This window comes from Phoca vitulina, unplaced genomic scaffold (genome assembly GCF_004348235.1).
Source record: "Phoca vitulina isolate PV1807 unplaced genomic scaffold, GSC_HSeal_1.0 scaffold27, whole genome shotgun sequence".
Taxonomy (NCBI): Eukaryota; Metazoa; Chordata; class Mammalia; order Carnivora; family Phocidae; genus Phoca; species Phoca vitulina.
Window position 1 is genome coordinate 17,600,611 of NW_022589730.1, and position 17,401 is coordinate 17,618,011.

The 17,401-nt window shown below is 39.5% G+C and overlaps 1 protein-coding gene across 2 annotated transcripts; it reads left to right on the forward strand.

Annotated features, from left to right (window-relative positions):
• The first annotated feature begins 219 nt into the window (after window positions 1-219).
• Window positions 220-16,723, forward strand: NARS1 (asparaginyl-tRNA synthetase 1). 2 transcript variants are annotated; one of them, XM_032422765.1, is made up of 15 exons: window positions 220-436; window positions 1,473-1,552; window positions 4,055-4,120; window positions 4,222-4,314; window positions 4,401-4,490; window positions 5,579-5,657; window positions 6,547-6,617; window positions 8,845-8,931; window positions 10,329-10,550; window positions 10,661-10,860; window positions 11,280-11,415; window positions 12,158-12,271; window positions 14,541-14,672; window positions 14,962-15,093; window positions 15,624-16,723. In XM_032422765.1, exons 1-15 carry the CDS (start codon window positions 394-396, stop codon window positions 15,753-15,755), a joined length of 1,677 nt encoding a protein of 558 aa, XP_032278656.1. In that variant the 5' UTR covers window positions 220-393; the 3' UTR covers window positions 15,756-16,723. The 2 variants fall into 2 exon arrangements, with proteins under 2 accessions (XP_032278656.1, XP_032278655.1); XM_032422764.1 differs by having other exon boundaries at window positions 221-436; window positions 1,470-1,552.
• Window positions 16,724-17,401: the final 678 nt, after the last annotated feature.

Below are 17,401 nucleotides of genomic sequence, written 5' to 3' on the forward strand. Positions count from 1 at the left end.
ATTTTTGGTCTCGATTCCAAAAAGGCCCCAGCGCACCTACAGCTGGGGGCGGAATTGGACGACTCAGCAGGGAAAGTAGGGAGGTGAGGCCCGAGAGCAGAGAAGACTGCAGCCCCTTCCGGGTCTAGGCGGCCACGGAGTCCCGGGGAGCCCGGTCCGGGAAAGCCCGAGCGCGTGGGGGCGGGGCGGCGGACCCGGAAGTTGCCTCTGTCCGGCTCAAAGATGGCTGCAGCAGTGACGCCCGCCCACTTACCGTAATCCTCCTGTAACCAATGGCTACGCGACGCTTGGGTGACTCACTGGAGCGACCTATGCATGAAGTTCTGATGCAACGTCCTAGTCGAGGAAGCCGCCGGTGCACGTTGGGGTGACAAGGCGGCAGTCTTGGAGACGATGTCCTTGGAGGTGACCGGGCCGACCGCGGGGATGGTACTAGGTGAGTGAAGCCCGGAGACCCCGGGCTGTGTAAGTGTGGCGGTGCCCCTACGTGGGCAGGAACCGAGCTGCGGCCGGTGGCCTGGCTTCCAGTGGGCGGTCCACCTCTGTACGTAAAAGCTAGGAGCGGGGGGAGGGGCCTGGACCCCAGCTGGGCCCCGACTCGCTGGGTGGGGTTTTTCCCTCTCGGGGGGCCCCCTGTTTCCGGGGACTGGGATGGCGGCCGCTCCTCGCCCTGCCCCACTGCGAACAATCTGGTGATTCAGCTGACACTTAGCCCCCGCGAGGCACTATGAGACGTCAGAGTAGCCCCCAAATATGTAAGCTCTTCAAAGTGATCGTCCGGAAAGGACTCGTGAATTCTAATTCGCTTTCACACATCCTCATTTATATTGAGATTTCCAGGGAGACCGTATGGTGCAATAGAAAAAGGGAAAAAGGGACCAGGATTGATGTCAGTGTTCACACTTAATTAGTTGTAAGGCCTTCTGCAATTCGTTAAGCTCAGAGCTTCATTTCCTTTAAAGATCAGAAGGAACTGGTATTTATTTGACATCGGTGCACTCTCACTGGGATATCTGATTTGTATGTGTTACTTTATTTCGTCCTCAGTACAGCCATTCAAGATGGGTATTGTTTTTTTCCCCTCACTTCGTAGACAAATAAGCTCAGACAGGTTAAGTGAATTCTTGAGGGTCACCCAGGTTTTTTAAGGTACAACATCCAAGATTCCAGTCTGGTCTGGCCACCTTCAAAGCCTTTATCAAGTAGCCAGAAGCAGTATCACAAATTAAAATCATCAAAGTGCATTTTGAAAAGCCAGATTTGTAACTAGTATGTTTTTATGTGATAGATGTCACTGAAATAGGCGTGGGAAAGTAATCATGATATAATTTCTTTTGGACTGTGGTAATTTTTACTAATCAGATGGCTTGTTCTGTTTACAAAAATAAAGAATGGATAAAATAGTTGCAGTACGAAGTGACTAATAATTACTGCCCAAATGAGTAACTTACTCTCCTTTTGTAAAACAGCAGAGCTCTATGTCTCCGATCGAGAGGGAAATGATGCTACAGGGGATGGAACCAAGGAGAAACCTTTTAAAACAGGCCTAAAGGTAGCGTCTCTTCTCGTTCGCAAAATGACTACATTTGTTAATGACTCGTGTCTATTAACATGTGACTCATCAATAACTTTATTTCAGGCACTAGATTTTGAAGAGAATTTTCAGAAAAGAGAAAATGAGGAATGTATACAGCTATGTAGCTTTAAGAGTTTGGATGAACAAGTCTAAACATAAATTTGAATATTTTTAAAAGGTGTCTTCTTTTCTTCCTTATCATGCTAAGAGAGAATATGCTAAACTCACTTGAGGATTTTAGATCCTGAGAAATAATAGTACATTGGTAAATTAGCATTCTGTCTTCAAGCTCCAGACTCAGGAGTTACTGAGTGTCTGCTCTGAGAAATGGGTCCGGTCTTAGTGTACTGATATAAATTAGGTCTTTGAATCTCAAGGCTCAGGATCACATCTGGATTCTAGTAGTAAATTCACCAAGAGGCCTCTTAGGAGTCCATTTAGAAGAAATCTGGGCAGGGGCGCCTGGCTGGCTCAGTCGGTTAAGCATCTGCCTTCAGCTCAGGTCATGATCCCAGGGTCCTGGGATCGAGCCCCTCGTGTTCGGGCTCCCTGCTCAGTGGGAAGCCTGCTTCTCCCTCTCCCTCTGCCACTCCCCTGCTTGTGCTCTCTCTCTCTGACAAGTAAATAAATAAAATTTCTTTTAAAAAAAGGGAGAAGAAATCTGGGCATGAACTTAGTGGGACTGGGTGAAGCTGAGTCTTACCTTTTAATTTTTAAAAGGGAATCATTCTCTCATTTCCAGTTGTTGAGGTGATTCCTGTGGCTCCCCAAAACTGACGTTTAGGTGAATGTTTGCAAAATGTCACTATTAGCAAAAGTGTACCGTTCTGATTTGGGGAATTACAGTTTGGCTTGTAACTTTCAATTTTGGTGATAAAAAAGGAGGGATCAATAGAGAGTGTCAGGTAGCAAATTCCTAATGATTTACAAACATCTCTACCAAGTGTAATTATTAAAAAGAAGAACTCTCGGGGCGCCTGGGTGGCTCAGTCGGTTAAGCAGCTGCCTTCAGCTCAGGTCATGATCCCGGGGTCCTGGGATCAAGCCCCATGTCCAGCTCCCTGCTCAGCGGAGAGCCTGCTTCTCCCTCTGCCTGCCGCTCTGCCTACTTGTGCTCTCCCTCTATCTCTCTGTCAAATAAATAAATAAATCTTAAAAAAAAAAAACTCTCTTAGATGTTTTTATTTTTATTTTTTTAATTTTTTTTAAAGATTTTATTTGTTTATTTGACAGAGAGAGACACAGAGAGAGGGAACAAGCAGGGGGAGTGGGAGAGGGAGAAGCAGGCTCTGCGCGGAGCAGGGAGCCCAATGCGGACTCGATCCCAGGACCCTGGGACCATGACCTGAGCCGAAGGCAGACGTTTAACGACTGAACTACCCAGGTGCCCCTCTTAGATGTTTTTAAAAGATCCAGGTTCCCTCCTCTACAGTGATCACTGAGTTGGGGTTAGTGTTAAAAGAAGATGAAAAGTATTTTCCAGGTTTGGAAATTAGACCTTTAATTTCCGTAAGCTTCAGATCCTACAATTGGAGAGAGTAATTTGTTACATTTCTTGGCTGACTTAATCAAGTGATACAAACTATAAAATTTAAACGGCACAGCAACACCTGACATGTCCTCGTATTTATGAAGAGGTATTCTACATACAGGAATTTTTCAAATTAAATTAAGTGTAGCCTTTTATGTTCTTAACTGTTATTTTTCTTTCTGAAAGAGTTTCGGAAACAACTTCCCTGATTTCTTAGTGAAGTTTAACCATTTAGGTGTGATCTGCAGTTGACTTCTACTGTCAACTTTCTCTCCTCTGTTGTTCTCAGTATACTTCCTGCTGGTTCCCACAGCCACTTCAAATGTGTTGCTTCTAGTCTACTTGTACTGGGGAATGGTACACAGTTGACCCTTGCACAGCACAGGGTTAGGGGCGCTGACCCCTGCCAAGTCAGAAATCTGCATACAGCTTTTGACTTCCTTAAAGCTTAATTACCAATAGCCTACAGTTGATCAGAAGCCAATAACATAAACCAATAACATAAATAGTCAACACATATTCTGAATGTTATATGTATTCTATATTGTATTTTTACAAAAAAGCAAACTAGAAAACAGCAAATGTTAAAATCATAAGGAGGAGAAAAATGTATTTACAGCACTGTACTGTATCTATGGAAAAAAATCTACATATAAGTGGATCCACGCAGTTTAAACCCGAGTTCAGGGATCAACTGTATTGTGTAGCCCCACTTGCTAGACCTGTTTGTGAAAGGACCCGAGGGCTTCTACTTGAAGCAAAGTATTCTTAGTACATCCAACTAGTCATTCTTTCAACATTCACTTTTGGCTGTTGGGGTCTGTATGCTTTTCTTCTTGGCTCTTGATGACGTTCTAGATGGTTGAAGTTACCTCACAATTAGGATGTGATTTTGATTTCAAATATGGTACAATGTTAAATTTTCTTTTTCTCCCTTCCCACCCAAGGCTTTGATGACAGTAGGAAAAGAACCGTTTCCCACCATTTACATAGATTCACAAAAAGAAAATGAGGTAGGATGAGCCAAAAACTCTACCGAATTACATTTTGTAAATAAGTTTTCATCAGAACATAGAGGTTCTTGAAAAAATTAAATATCTGTTTTTTTCTCTAGAGGTGGGATGTTATTTCTAAATCACAGATGAAGAACATTAAAAAAATGTGGCATAGAGAACAAATGAAGAGTGAATCCCGGGAAAAGAAAGAGGTGAGCAGTGATTTTGCCGCTGTGAACATTTTTTAAGTTAGAATACTAGAAATCGTGTTAACAAACTGCTTTATTGTTAAAATTAGGCAGAAGACAATTTGCGGAGAGAAAAGAACCTGGAAGAAGCCAAGAAGATTACCATTGAAAACGATCCAAGTCTCCCAGAGCCAAAATGTGTGGGTGTGACACATACTGTCCCAAATATCGCGGCCGCGCCTCGTCAGACTGTCAGTTCTGTGTCCGAGGGCTGGGCCGCCTGGTTTGCTTCTTGACACCGTTTGCCCTCCCTTTCCTTTTAGAAGGGATAGAGAGAAAATAACATTTTAGAGTTATGAGGCTGGTTCTTTGGGGGTTCATTCTTTATAAAGTTTAGTAATTAGGTGTTGAATGATTCCCATCCCACCTGAAAGCTAGCTAAGTGTCCTCCCTCCCTTCGTGTCCATTTCCTCACCATAAAATGAAGAGGTCAAAATCCATGATTTTCATGATTTTTTTAAATAGATAAAGTGTTCTGTGATTTTATGAATTGGATTCTCTGTATTTTTTCTAGAACAGATGTTGGGCTGTGAGCGGACATGCTTAGATTTCAAATAGTTCTTTTTTTTTTTTTTTAATATTTTATTTATTTATTCATGAGAGTCAGACAGAGAGAGAGAGAGGCAGAGGGAGAAGCAGGCTCCCTGCCTAGCAGGGAGCTTGATGTGGGACTCGATCCCAGAACCCCGGGATCATGACCTGAGCCGAAGGCAGACGCTTAACCATCTGAGGCACCCAGGCACCCCTCGAATAGTTCTTACTGCCCATGGATTGTTGTCTTTTTTCTGTGTCCTTAGTGGTGAAGCTGTCTTGGCTACCTTCACCCTCCCCTTCCTGTACTCCTCTCCTCTGTGCTTCCTCCTCCAAACCAATAGCTAGCCTTGGTTAGCTTCTACCTTGTGGTGTCGGGAGGGACTATGAGGGCAGGAAGGTCTTCGTGCAGACTCCTGTTGTTGTTCTTGGGAATTCATTTATTCATTGATTTTATATAGCAGTATCTAAAATTCCAGATGGTTCTCAGTGTCAGTTTTGCACTAAGAGAAAGAAGACTTGGATTTTTTTTTTTTTTAACCACTCCAATATGGTGAACGTTTGTTGTAGAATGACTGTCATTTTGCATCATTTGTGAAATTTTAACACTTTACCGCCACCCGTCTAGTATTAGTGGAGAAGTTGATATGTGATAAATTACAGGATTGGTCAAATGTTATTGATTTCAATTTCACAGGTGAAGATTCATGCACTAGAAGGATACAGAGGCCAAAGAGTAAAGGTATTTGGCTGGGTCCACAGGCTGCGTAGACAAGGTAAATAAATGGTATAGCTTTTCTTTTCTCTCTCTTTAATTTTAAACATCCCTGGTCTAGATGAAGAAGAACATAAAAACATTTACTTAGGTGGGGGATATTTTTGGTTTGGGATGCTAGTTTATAAAAGAGGATAGTGAATTATATCCTAAATTTGTTCTTAAATGACTATTATAGGTTTAAAAATTATTTAGTATATGTGCTGCCGAAGCGAGCACAGGTTTAAAAATTATTTAAATGCTATCTAACTGTGACCAACCACAGAGATCAGCAGGCATATCTAGTAAATATTTGTCTAGTTAAATTTAATTATTTAATGAAAAGCAGGGGATGTATTACAGGAAGGGCAGAACCAAATCCTAAATTAATTTATGGCAGTAGTGTTGGCTTTTATAATTAGTGTGTGTTTGCATTCTACTTCTCTCAGTCCTGACTTTTTGCTTTGTCTTATTATTATGTGTATTTTATTGTAAGTAGTTACCACATCCTTCATAAAAAGAGATGGGGCATAAATCAAAAGAGTGATTCTATGCAGTGATATTTATGCACCTCTCGCTGAGCGCACAGTACTGTGCTAGGTACTGCAGAGGATTCAGTGGTGAGTGAGATGTAATCCCTCGTCTCACGTTTTTGATGGTCTTGCTTTCCCCTGATCACGTGGATCATGAGGCTCACGTAGGATTTGGAAGTACAGTGAAGAAGGTGAAATGCTTTACAGATACTGAGTAGTGATGTTTCCGATGGCCACTTGAGAGAAAGGGGGCCACGCGGGAGGTTTGAACTCTTAACAATTTAACCATGGAGTTACCTATTATAAGATTAAATTATGAGAAAGTACTTTTAATTGCCTTGAGAACAGTCGGCCTAAATTTTTCTTTCTCATTTTTAGGAAAGAATTTAATGTTTCTGGTGTTGCGGGATGGTACAGGCTATCTTCAGTGTGTCTTGTCAGATGATTTGGTAAATATTTTTTCTTATTTATAGCTGAAAACTTGATTTTTTTTTTTTTCAGTAAGTTCCTTTATTGTTAGTTTTGGGAATTTTAGGATCTTTATATTTACTTTAAACTGTTATAGAAAATTTCCAACACATAAAAAATAGAACAGTACAGTTGACCATTGAACAACATGGGTTTGAACTGCATGGGTCTGCTTGTGTCTGGATTTTTTATACAGTACTGAGTGAATTTTCTCTTCTTTATGACTTAATAACATTTTCTTTTCTCTAGCTTATTTTAAGAATACAGCATAATACACATAACATGTAAAATATACGTTAATTGACTTTATGTTATTGGCAAGGCTTCCGGCCAACAGTAGGCTGGTTATTAGTTAAGTTGTGGGAGAATCAAGTTATATGTGGAATTTATTTATTTATTTATTTATTTATTTATTTATTTATTTATTTTAAAGATTTTATTTATTTATTCATGAGAGACAGAGAGGCAGAGGGAGAAGCAGGCTCCCAAGGAGCAGAGAGCCCGATGCGGGACTCGATCCCAGGACCCTGGGATCATGACCTGAGCCGAAGGCAGATGCTTAACCATCTGAGCCACCCAGGCGCCCTATATGTGGAATTTAGACAATGCAGGGCATCAGCACCCCTAATCCCCAAATTATTCAAGGTCAGCTGTATAGAGAAACTTCATGTGCCCATCACCCAGCTTTGGTAAGGTCAGTTTTAGCTGCTGTCATAAGATACCATAGACTGGATGGCTTATAAACAACAGGAATTTCTCTCTCACAGTTCTACAGGCTGGAAGTCGAGCTCAGGGTGTCAGCATGGTCATGTTTTGGTGAGGGCCCTCTTCCAGGCTGCACACTGCCAGCTTCCTAGTGCATCCTCATGTGGCAGAGAGCAGAGAGGGGGAGCATACCCTCATCTGAGCCCATTCACCTGTCCAAGGGCCCACTTCCTCGTACTGGCAAATTGGGGCGTAGGATTTCAACATAGGAATTTTGGAGGGACAAAAACATTAAGTCTCTAACAAGTAATGGTTAATAATATGGCCATTCTGGTTTACCGCTCGCCCCTTTTGCCCCCTAGACATCGTATCATTTCATGTAAATATACTTGCATATGCATCTCCAAGAAAAAATATTTTTAATGTAACCACGCTAATGTTAACCACACCCTCCCCAAACAAAGGCAACTCCTAAATATCCAGTCAGATTCTCTGAATTGACTCATAATGTGTTTTTACAGTTGTTTGGTTTGAATGAGAACCCAGACAAGATCTATGTATTGCATTGAGCTGATGTGGCTCTGAAATCTCTCTCAGTCTGTAACTGTTCGCCCTTTTCTATTGTCTTTTCTACACCGTTTGTTTAAAAAAACCTGGTTGGTTGTCCAGTGGAACTCCTCCATTCCAGGTTTGGCTGGTTGCATCCCGAGGGGTCATTTAACATATTTCTCTCCTCTGTAGTTCTTACAAGCTTATCAAATTCAGGTTTGGGGGTTTTTTTTCATTTTGTTTGACTTTTTTTTTTTTTTTGCACAACTACTTCATGGGCAAGGCTGTGCGCTTCTCATTGCCTCACATCAAAGACACATAATGTCCTCTTGTCTTTTTTTATGATTTTATGATAGTGGGTTGAAGTGTTGCTAGCCTGATCCCTCCATTATAAAGTTACCTGTCACTTTTATCCTAATGGTTTTAGCAAGTATTGATGATCATAGTCCAGGTGGACGGTTTATTATTTTAACAGTGTGAATTTAAAAAAAAAATAAAATGTGCTGTTCAGATATTTTTAAGAGGGTGCCTGGTGGCTCAGATGGTTAAGCATCTGCCTTCGGCTCAGGTCATGATCCTGGGGTCCTGGGATCGAATCCCGCATCGGGCTTCCTGCTCCTTGGGGAGCCTGCTTCTCCCTCTGCCCCTTTCTCTCATGAATAAATAAATAAAATCTTTTAAAAAAAAAAGATATTTTTAGGAGATGTGGGCTACTGTCGTTTATGCATATGCATATATGTAAAATATCTATTTACATACACATTTCTCTGTAGATGAATCCTCCCACAAAAATAGCTATTCTTTATGAGTACTAAAAAATTGATGGCCATCTCATTTTACTAGTTTTAGACCAGGTAACTTATATGTAAGTAATCCGCTTAGCTTTCTGTACATCAGAACATACATTTTAATGTAAATATGAGTAAATAAATTTGAACTTTCATTTTTTTATAGTGTCAGTGTTACAATGGAGTCGTCTTGGCCACTGAGAGTAGTGTTGCGGTGTATGGAATGCTAAATCTGACTCCAAAGGGCAAACAGGTGAGTAGATTGAATTTTGTACTGGGTGGGTAAGTGTTTGTTCTCCAGTGTTTTTTTTTGTTTGTTTGTTTGTTTGTTTTAAAGATTTTATTTATTTATTTGACAGAGAGAGACATAGTGGGAGAGGGAACACAAGCAGGGGGGAGTGGGAGAGGGAGAAGCAGGCTTCCCGCAGAGCAGGGAGCCCGATGCGGGGCTCGATCCCAGGACCCTGGGATCATGACCTGAGCCGAAGGCAGACACTTAATGACTGAGCCGCCCAGGTGCCCCGTTCTCCAGTGTTTTATTTGTACTTTTGGTATTTGGCAAATTAATGCACAGATGTGATGTACTTGCTAAATTTAGGATGCCTTTTCCTTTTCCAGTGAAATAAGTATGCTGTACGACTCATATGATACAACAAACTCAGGGATTTCCAACCTTATAGAATTCCTAAATAATCTTGATGGGCCATAGTATAGTCACTTTGCTGTGGATGCATGAATAATTTTTCAGCCAGGTAGTAATAAAAACAGTCTACCCAAAAAAATTCAGGAGAGAACAGTAATCTAAATCTGAAACTTTCTGAATAGAATTTGGAAGTCTCTTTTAGAAAAAGTTAAATATAATTCTGATATTCAGAGAGTTGTTTCTTCTCCAACCAACAGGCACATAAGAGTTACTTGTTGGTAATTACTTTTCAAATAATTACTGTGGTTATATTTGTTGTCTTGGAAAGAAAACAAACAAATGTGACCTATTAACCACCAGAGGGAGCCCCTAGAGTCCGCCTTAATAGACTAGATCAGAGGGTCTCCGAGTTCATGTTAAAGAACCTACATTAAGCATAAATATCTGATTCAGCTTCACTGATGTAATGTGATTTGCAAAACGTATTTGTCATGACATGTTACTTGCTATCCAGGGTTTGGCACCAAGATATTGTATATTCCGTGATGTGTGGCTTCTAAAATGAATCGGAATGGAATTATTAGGGAGAATTTGAATTTCTATCATATATCTGTTCCAAAGAGAAACAGCTTTTAGTAAAACCTTTGCATTTGAGGAGATTTTCAATGTCGATAAAATGTTATTTTAAATTATCAGGGAAAGGTTAGGAAGATACACCAAATGATAACAGTGGTTAGTAGTTACTCCAAGTTGCAAGATAATCATTTATTTTCTAGTTTGTGCTTTTCTATTGTTTAAAAATCATGTGTGTATTTACTCTGAAAGGAATATTAAATATCAAAATAAAATCAGATTATTGGGTCTTTGTGTCTAGAAGGGTAGGCTAATAATGATGAGGCCTAAAAATAGCTTACCAACAATTTTGACATAAATGAAAATCTCCAATAATGTTAGTTTTTTGTCTCCTTCTCTCTCCTTTCTCCCCACCCCCCCTTTCTAAAATGGAGGCTCCCGGTGGCCATGAGTTGAGCTGTGACTTCTGGGAACTGATTGGGCTGGCCCCTGCTGGAGGAGCTGATAACTTGATTAACGAGGAGTCTGACGTGGATGTCCAGCTCAACAACCGACACATGATGATTCGGGGAGAAAACATGTCCAAGATCCTGAAAGCACGCTCGGTGGTCACCCGGTGCTTTCGAGATCACTTCTTTGATAGGGGGTACTATGAAGTAAGAGTGTGTTCGTCATCTTTTGCAAACAAACACCTTCTGCCATTTTTAAACTTGAATAGTGGCACTCACAATATGCCTTTATTTACTCCTCCTTTGCATTTGAACAGGTTACTCCTCCAACGTTAGTGCAAACACAAGTGGAAGGAGGTGCTACACTCTTCAAGCTTGACTATTTTGGGGAAGAGGCATTTTTGACTCAGTCCTCTCAGTTGTACCTGGAGACCTGCATTCCAGCTCTGGGAGATGTGTTTTGTATTGCACAGTCATACCGGGCAGAACAATCTAGAACACGAAGGCACCTGGCTGAGTACGGAATTACTGTTTCATTTTTATTAAAAAAATTATTTTTAAGAAAATATGTTTAGAGAAGCAGTCTTTATGTAGGCAAATGATGATTATGTAAAAAAATTTGATATATTAAGAGGGTGTGTGGAGGGCAGTTCAACAAATTAATGAAAGCCATGTATGAAGTTTTGCCTCCTAGGCCATAGCTAGCTATGGTCTCTTCTTTCACTTTGCCTTGATCCTTTTTATGTTAAGGAATAAACAAGAAATCACTATTCAAGGGGGAAAGGTAGGGGCTCTAAAACTAATGTGCTGGGTTGGGAGTTGGTTAGCGGTGCTGGAATTTTGCATTTCTGGGCAGTTTCACGATGTTAAAATCCTTGCTTGAGAGAAACCTGATGGAAAAGAAGAGCGGCTCCCAGATAATGTCTTGTTCTTCAGATACACTCACGTGGAAGCAGAGTGTCCTTTCCTGACCTTTGAGGAGCTCCTGAACCGATTGGAGGACTTGGTTTGTGACGTGGTAGATAGGGTCTTGAAATCACCTGCAGCGAGCATAGTGCGTGACCTCAACCCGGTAGGTGTGCTGTTTATGGAACTGCAAAGTCATGATTTTTTTTTTTTTTGGAGGGTAATGATGTCTTCACCCTCAGTTTTTGTAAATTTAATGGCTTAGTGAGCTTTGAAATAAGTGACATATATATATAATATATAACATATTTATATATAACATTTATGTTATATATATAACATATATAACATATTTTTAGATAAAATTGATATATAGCATTATATTCGTTTCAGGTGTACAGCATAATGATTTGATAGTTGTATATATTATGAAATGATTATCGTAAGTCCATTACCAGACATTGATAAAATTTGTGCTTTCTTATGATGTAACCTTCTAAGATCTACTCTGCTAGCAACTTTCAAATTTATAAATAGAGTATTGTTAGCTAATTATATATGTATATATATATGTACATACATATATATATATATATATATATATATATATGGTGCTGCACATTATATCCTCAGGACGGACTATTTTATAACTGGAAGTTTGTACCTTTTGACCACTTTACTCATTTCTGTACTTAATATTTTTAAGAGTAAAATTTGATACTAGTCATTGCCAATAATTTTATAATATTTTACATAGGAGGAGGTCATGTATATTTTCCATTTTTAGGAATGTCTTCAGTTTTCTAGTCAGGAATAACATTTTACACTAATGACAAATAGTTTTTCTTAAAATGGAAATTTTAGTGTTATGGTTTCTTTGTATACACTGTTTTTTCTTTCTCTTGTAGAACTTCAAGCCTCCCAAACGGCCTTTTAAGCGGATGAACTATTCAGATGCTATTGTGTGGCTGAAAGAACACAATGTAAAGAAAGAAGATGGGACTTTCTATGAATTTGGAGAGGTATGTGTTGCTTGCTGTTGCCAGCATGGCATGGCGCGTAAGTCGATTGCTACTCTGGTTAATGAACCAGTAATGCAGGAGGCAGCTGCTCTTTGTCAAATAAATGGTAACAACAGAAGCTCCTCCTTGGGGTTGTCTGAGGATCCACTGAGTCAATAGATGTAGAGTCAGCCTTAGAACAATATCTTTCCATAGTGTTCGGTAATGATTAGCGTCGTGGCAGCCTGCACAGCTCGTCTTGTACCTCTTTCCTCTTCTTTCGTGGTCAGTCCATGCTCGTGACTTACTCTAGTGGTAACTCTCTAGGCTGGCAGGATGCTTCAAAAAGCTGTACACTTTACAGTTTCATGTAAAATGTTGATATATATATATTCATTTTATTTGCCTGGAGAAAGTATCTGGCTCTTTCAAAAAGGATGCCTCCCCTAAAGGAGTGTATTAAAACTCCTTCACATGGAGGGCGCCTGGGTGGCTCAGTTGGTTAAGCGACTGTCTTCGGCTCAGGTCATGATCCTGGAGTCCCGGGATCGAGTCCCACATCAGGCTCCCTGCTTGGTAGGGAGTCTGCTTCTCCCTCTGACCCTCTCATGCTCTATCTCATTCTCTCTCTCAAATAAATAAATAAAATCTTTAAAAAAAAAATAAAATAAAATAAAACTCCTTCACATGGAGAAGAGTCAAAGGGGAAAATAGCTGTTGGTTAAAATGCAAAACCAAGAGAGAAGGCCTGGCTGGGGAAGGTGGTCTGGTGTCCCAGATACACAGAGCAGATGTATCGGACGTGTAGATTGTTGGTACTGTTAAGCCCTCTTCCCTGTGCATTTAACCATTTCTCACTTAGTATTTGCAAATCCATTTTATAGATAAAATAGGAGCAACTACTGCTAACTTGAGTTTTGTTTTATTTTTAGAAGGAATTTACAGAGAGAACAAACAGTACATTAGACCTATATAAATCATTCACCATTTCATGAATTCAGTTGGTGGTGTATAATAACAAAATTTTGTATTAAAAATTTAAGAAGTGTTATTACCTAAAACTTAGCAAAGTAGTATGATGGAGTGGAAAGAGCCCAATCTTTGGAGTAAGAAGCCCCCCTAGGTGGCTTAGCTCCCACCTGTGTCTTTACTGCTGTATGACGGAAGGCCAGTGACCCCACCCTGTTCCTTGGAGGTCACATCTGCTTTGCAAACTTGTGAGGACTCAAAGCTAAATTCTTGGCAGGGTCCACGGCTCAGGAAGCCCTTGATGCTCGTCAACATTTATTGTACACGGATGGCATCCCATGCACATGAGGACACCAGAGTAAATGGTCTTCTGACTTTTTGGAATGTGCAGTGAGACTGTTTCCCCCCAGTTAAATCTTACTCTAGTATGGAAAGCAGATAAAAGCTGGGAGACCAGAACTATCCCACTCATCTCCCACAGGCCTCCAGGGACTGGGGCTTGATGACAGCTGTGCCGGGTGATTGCTAAGCTCCATTTTGGTTCTTACATTAAACAAATCCATGAGTCTTGTCGAGTTGCCTCAGTCAGTTTGTACTGGGACAAGAGTTTTCAGTTTTAACTTGAGTTTATGTGTGGTTTACTGAAGGATGTTTTGAGAGAGGGGCAGATTAACTTGGTTCATCATCATCTAACATTTCTTGGCTAAGTATTCCAGGTGTGGTTACACTTAGAAATTTCACACTGGTTATTTGTCTTATGACTCTGTCTTACTTCCTGTTGAAGCCATATAGATTTACTATAACAGGAAAGAAGTACAGATAACAAGAAAGTTTAAAGATTGGTGTTATTAATAACACTTTCTGTGCATAGACCGATGATGTTCTGGAGCATTCACTGATTATCTTATGCCTTATGGGACTAAGTGGACTACGTTTGCTTCAGAGCTAGATAAAACTGGCCGCTGAAAAAAATAACTACCAGTATCTAGTCCCAGTGAATAATGGCCTTGAGTGGTTTGTTTTTTGTTTTGGGGTTTTTTTGGGGGGGGGTTCATTCCTCAAGCAGCATGGCGCTTGAGATATACTGTAGAAGGAAGCGGATCTTTTTGCAGTTGGTTTAATAACTGAGTGTGAGTTTTAAAAATATCTTTATTGTTTTTGGAAGAAATTGTTGCTTCCACCCACGTGTATGAGTTGTGGATGGGTGTGTATTCTCTGCTATGCTACATTAATAAGAGGAAGGGCTGCTAGTGGGTGAGGGCTGCTTCTGTCTTAATGCCTTTCGAGTTGTAAATGTTAATGAAGTCTTGTTTAACCTCAGGATATCCCAGAAGCTCCTGAGAGACTGATGACGGACACCATTAATGAGCCCATCTTGCTATGTCGATTTCCTGTAGAGATCAAGTCCTTCTATATGCAGCGATGTCCTGAGGATTCCCGCCTTACAGAATCTGTCAGTTTGTGATTCAAATAGTATTAGTAATTTTGCTTTCTAAGGGGGTGGGGACTGCCACTGTAATAAGATAGAGTCATGGCAAATATTTCATTATACATCTAGCATGGCAGTATTTAAAGAAGTGGCTTTTGTCCTCTGATTGGGCTTAACATACCTTATTAAATTATAGGATTTGAATATTTGAATATTACATGACCATAGTGCTCCTTTAGCTATGAGTTTAATTGTGATTTTCCTTGAAACTATAGCCTGGTAGTAACTGCATTTTATTTACTTGTTTTTATAGGTTGACGTGTTGATGCCCAATGTTGGTGAGATTGTGGGAGGCTCAATGCGTATCTGGGATAGTGAGGAAATACTGGCAGGTTATAAAAGGGAAGGAATTGACCCCACTCCTTATTACTGGTACACAGATCAGGTAAAAACAGTTTTGTGGGGTTTTTTTAACACTCTTTTAAAATGTTTTCATTGTAATAGTTCTGCATAAATTGGAATTTTTAAAAGGAGAGAATTCAGTGTGGTACTTTGATGTGGGAATGAGCTGTATTCAGTTTCATGGTTATAATGTGGCATATAACTATTGCTAGTTTTGTCTTTGTCTAATAATATGTTGACTTCATTTGAAAAACTGCTCAGCTCTGGCCTTGCTCAATGCTACTGAGTTTTTAAAAATTTGTTGTTAGATCCTACCAATATCTAGTGCTGTCTCACATTTTCCTCTGATAAACAGCGACATTGACTTAGTTGAGAAGTTTGAAATTAGGGTGACACCTAATCCCTGGTTTATTTTTCATACCAAATCATTTCTACACACGTGGTCCATGAAAGCTTCTAGATTAAGGGTTGAATTCTTAACCACAATAAGCTAACTCATTTCACAGTAGAAAATTTTAAATATTTTAGACAAAATTTTAAACATCTATTCTTCTCTCTCTTTTTTTTTAACAGAGAAAATATGGCACATGTCCTCATGGAGGATATGGCTTGGGCTTGGAACGATTCTTGACCTGGATTCTGAATAGATACCACATCCGAGATGTATGCTTATACCCACGATTTGTCCAGCGTTGCAAGCCGTAACTGATTCCTCCAGAAGCATTAAGGAAAGAATATAGTTTATGAAGGGAACAGACTGCCTCTTAACAAAACAAAAACAAAAAGCCAAAATCTTCCCTTTTTTTATTCCATTGGTGTATAGCCATTTCTTTTTTCTCCCACAAAAAGCAATCCAAATCATGTGAATATCCAGTGATGTCAGTGTTATCATTTTAAGAAACAATATCCATCACAAAGTTTGGGGGAAATATGTGGCATGTAACACTACAGTTGTAAGTCTATCCAGTTATAGGTTATAATTTTTACATCATATATACCGCATATATAATTAAACAGATTTTAATTATGATCTAAGACATTCCAGTAAATTAATCTTTCCGTCCTGTTAAGTGTAACTGGAATTCTTTACTTTATATCATTTTATTGTATAGGCGAGTTATAACAAACATCTTGGGGGAAAATTGACAATGTGGTGTAAAAATCTGCTAGTACTAGAACAGTGTAATTCATTGATAGATACTGGAATCAAACGAAGACAGTTTTGCATTTGTCATTAATCTTTTCTAATTCTGAAGATCTACTTATAATTCTAAAGCATACGAATTGATGTGGAGAAATCTGTAAGAAATGGGAATTTTGTGTTAAACGATTTGAAATAACAGCAAATTCTTTTTTTTTTTTTTTTTGTTCCTTGCATTAGTTTAAGCTAAAGAGGCAGAGTGATCTTCTGTCTTTCCTGGTAGTTTCTAAGTAATTAAGAATAAATAAGTTCCAAAAGAATTTGCAGCTGGAATTTTAATGACAACCGTAAGTTGCCGTTTGACTCTTCCCACACTGTGACTTTAGATTTAATCTGCTACCTTATTAACTCCTAGAAGCCTTATTGAATGGCCTCATTTCAGATTTGGTTAATTTCTCTCCCCAAATGCATGTCATGTATTCTCAATAGGCTGTATTCCCAGCAATCAATAAATGGACACACATAAAAACTATTTGCTGGCTTTAATTTTTCTAAAGCTGAACACCTCAGTCTTACATTGGTTTGTGTGTTTTGCATTTTTTTAGTCTTTTTATTTTTCATGATGTATATATGTGGAATTAGATATTACTAAATTCAGTAGGTATTACTAAAAACACGTAATGAAAAGGAACAGTTCTTAAAAATTAGATGTAGTTTCTAGTCGTGTTTTATAATCTTTTTTGTGTTATTTTTGGACACATTAGATTATATCCTGTTTTTCAATTATGTGAAATGACAGATGGAAATGGGGCATTTATAGTATATTTGACCTGTATCTTTAAAATAAAAAATACTTGTAAGGATGTGAATGAGCTCTAATTGGATTCATCTAGGCAGTTTATTTGATCAGAATTTAAGGAAGAGGTTAGACCCAATTAATCTAAATTTTAATTGTGCAAATGAATCGGGAGTTTTAAATATGGAGGGAGAGCTGTGGAATTAGGTCGGGATAAGAGCGTCAAGGTCATGGTGACATGATGCCAAGAATCTGAGCATGGTGAGCAGCAAACCCCATACATGTGGATTTTTTTTCCCCTTGACTGTGTCATTTTTGCTGCAATCTGGTGTCTCAGCCCCATCCCGTGCCCCCGCGATGTGTCCAGCACAGACACCCCAGTTCTGAGTTCCTGCTCCTATGGGACTCTCCTCT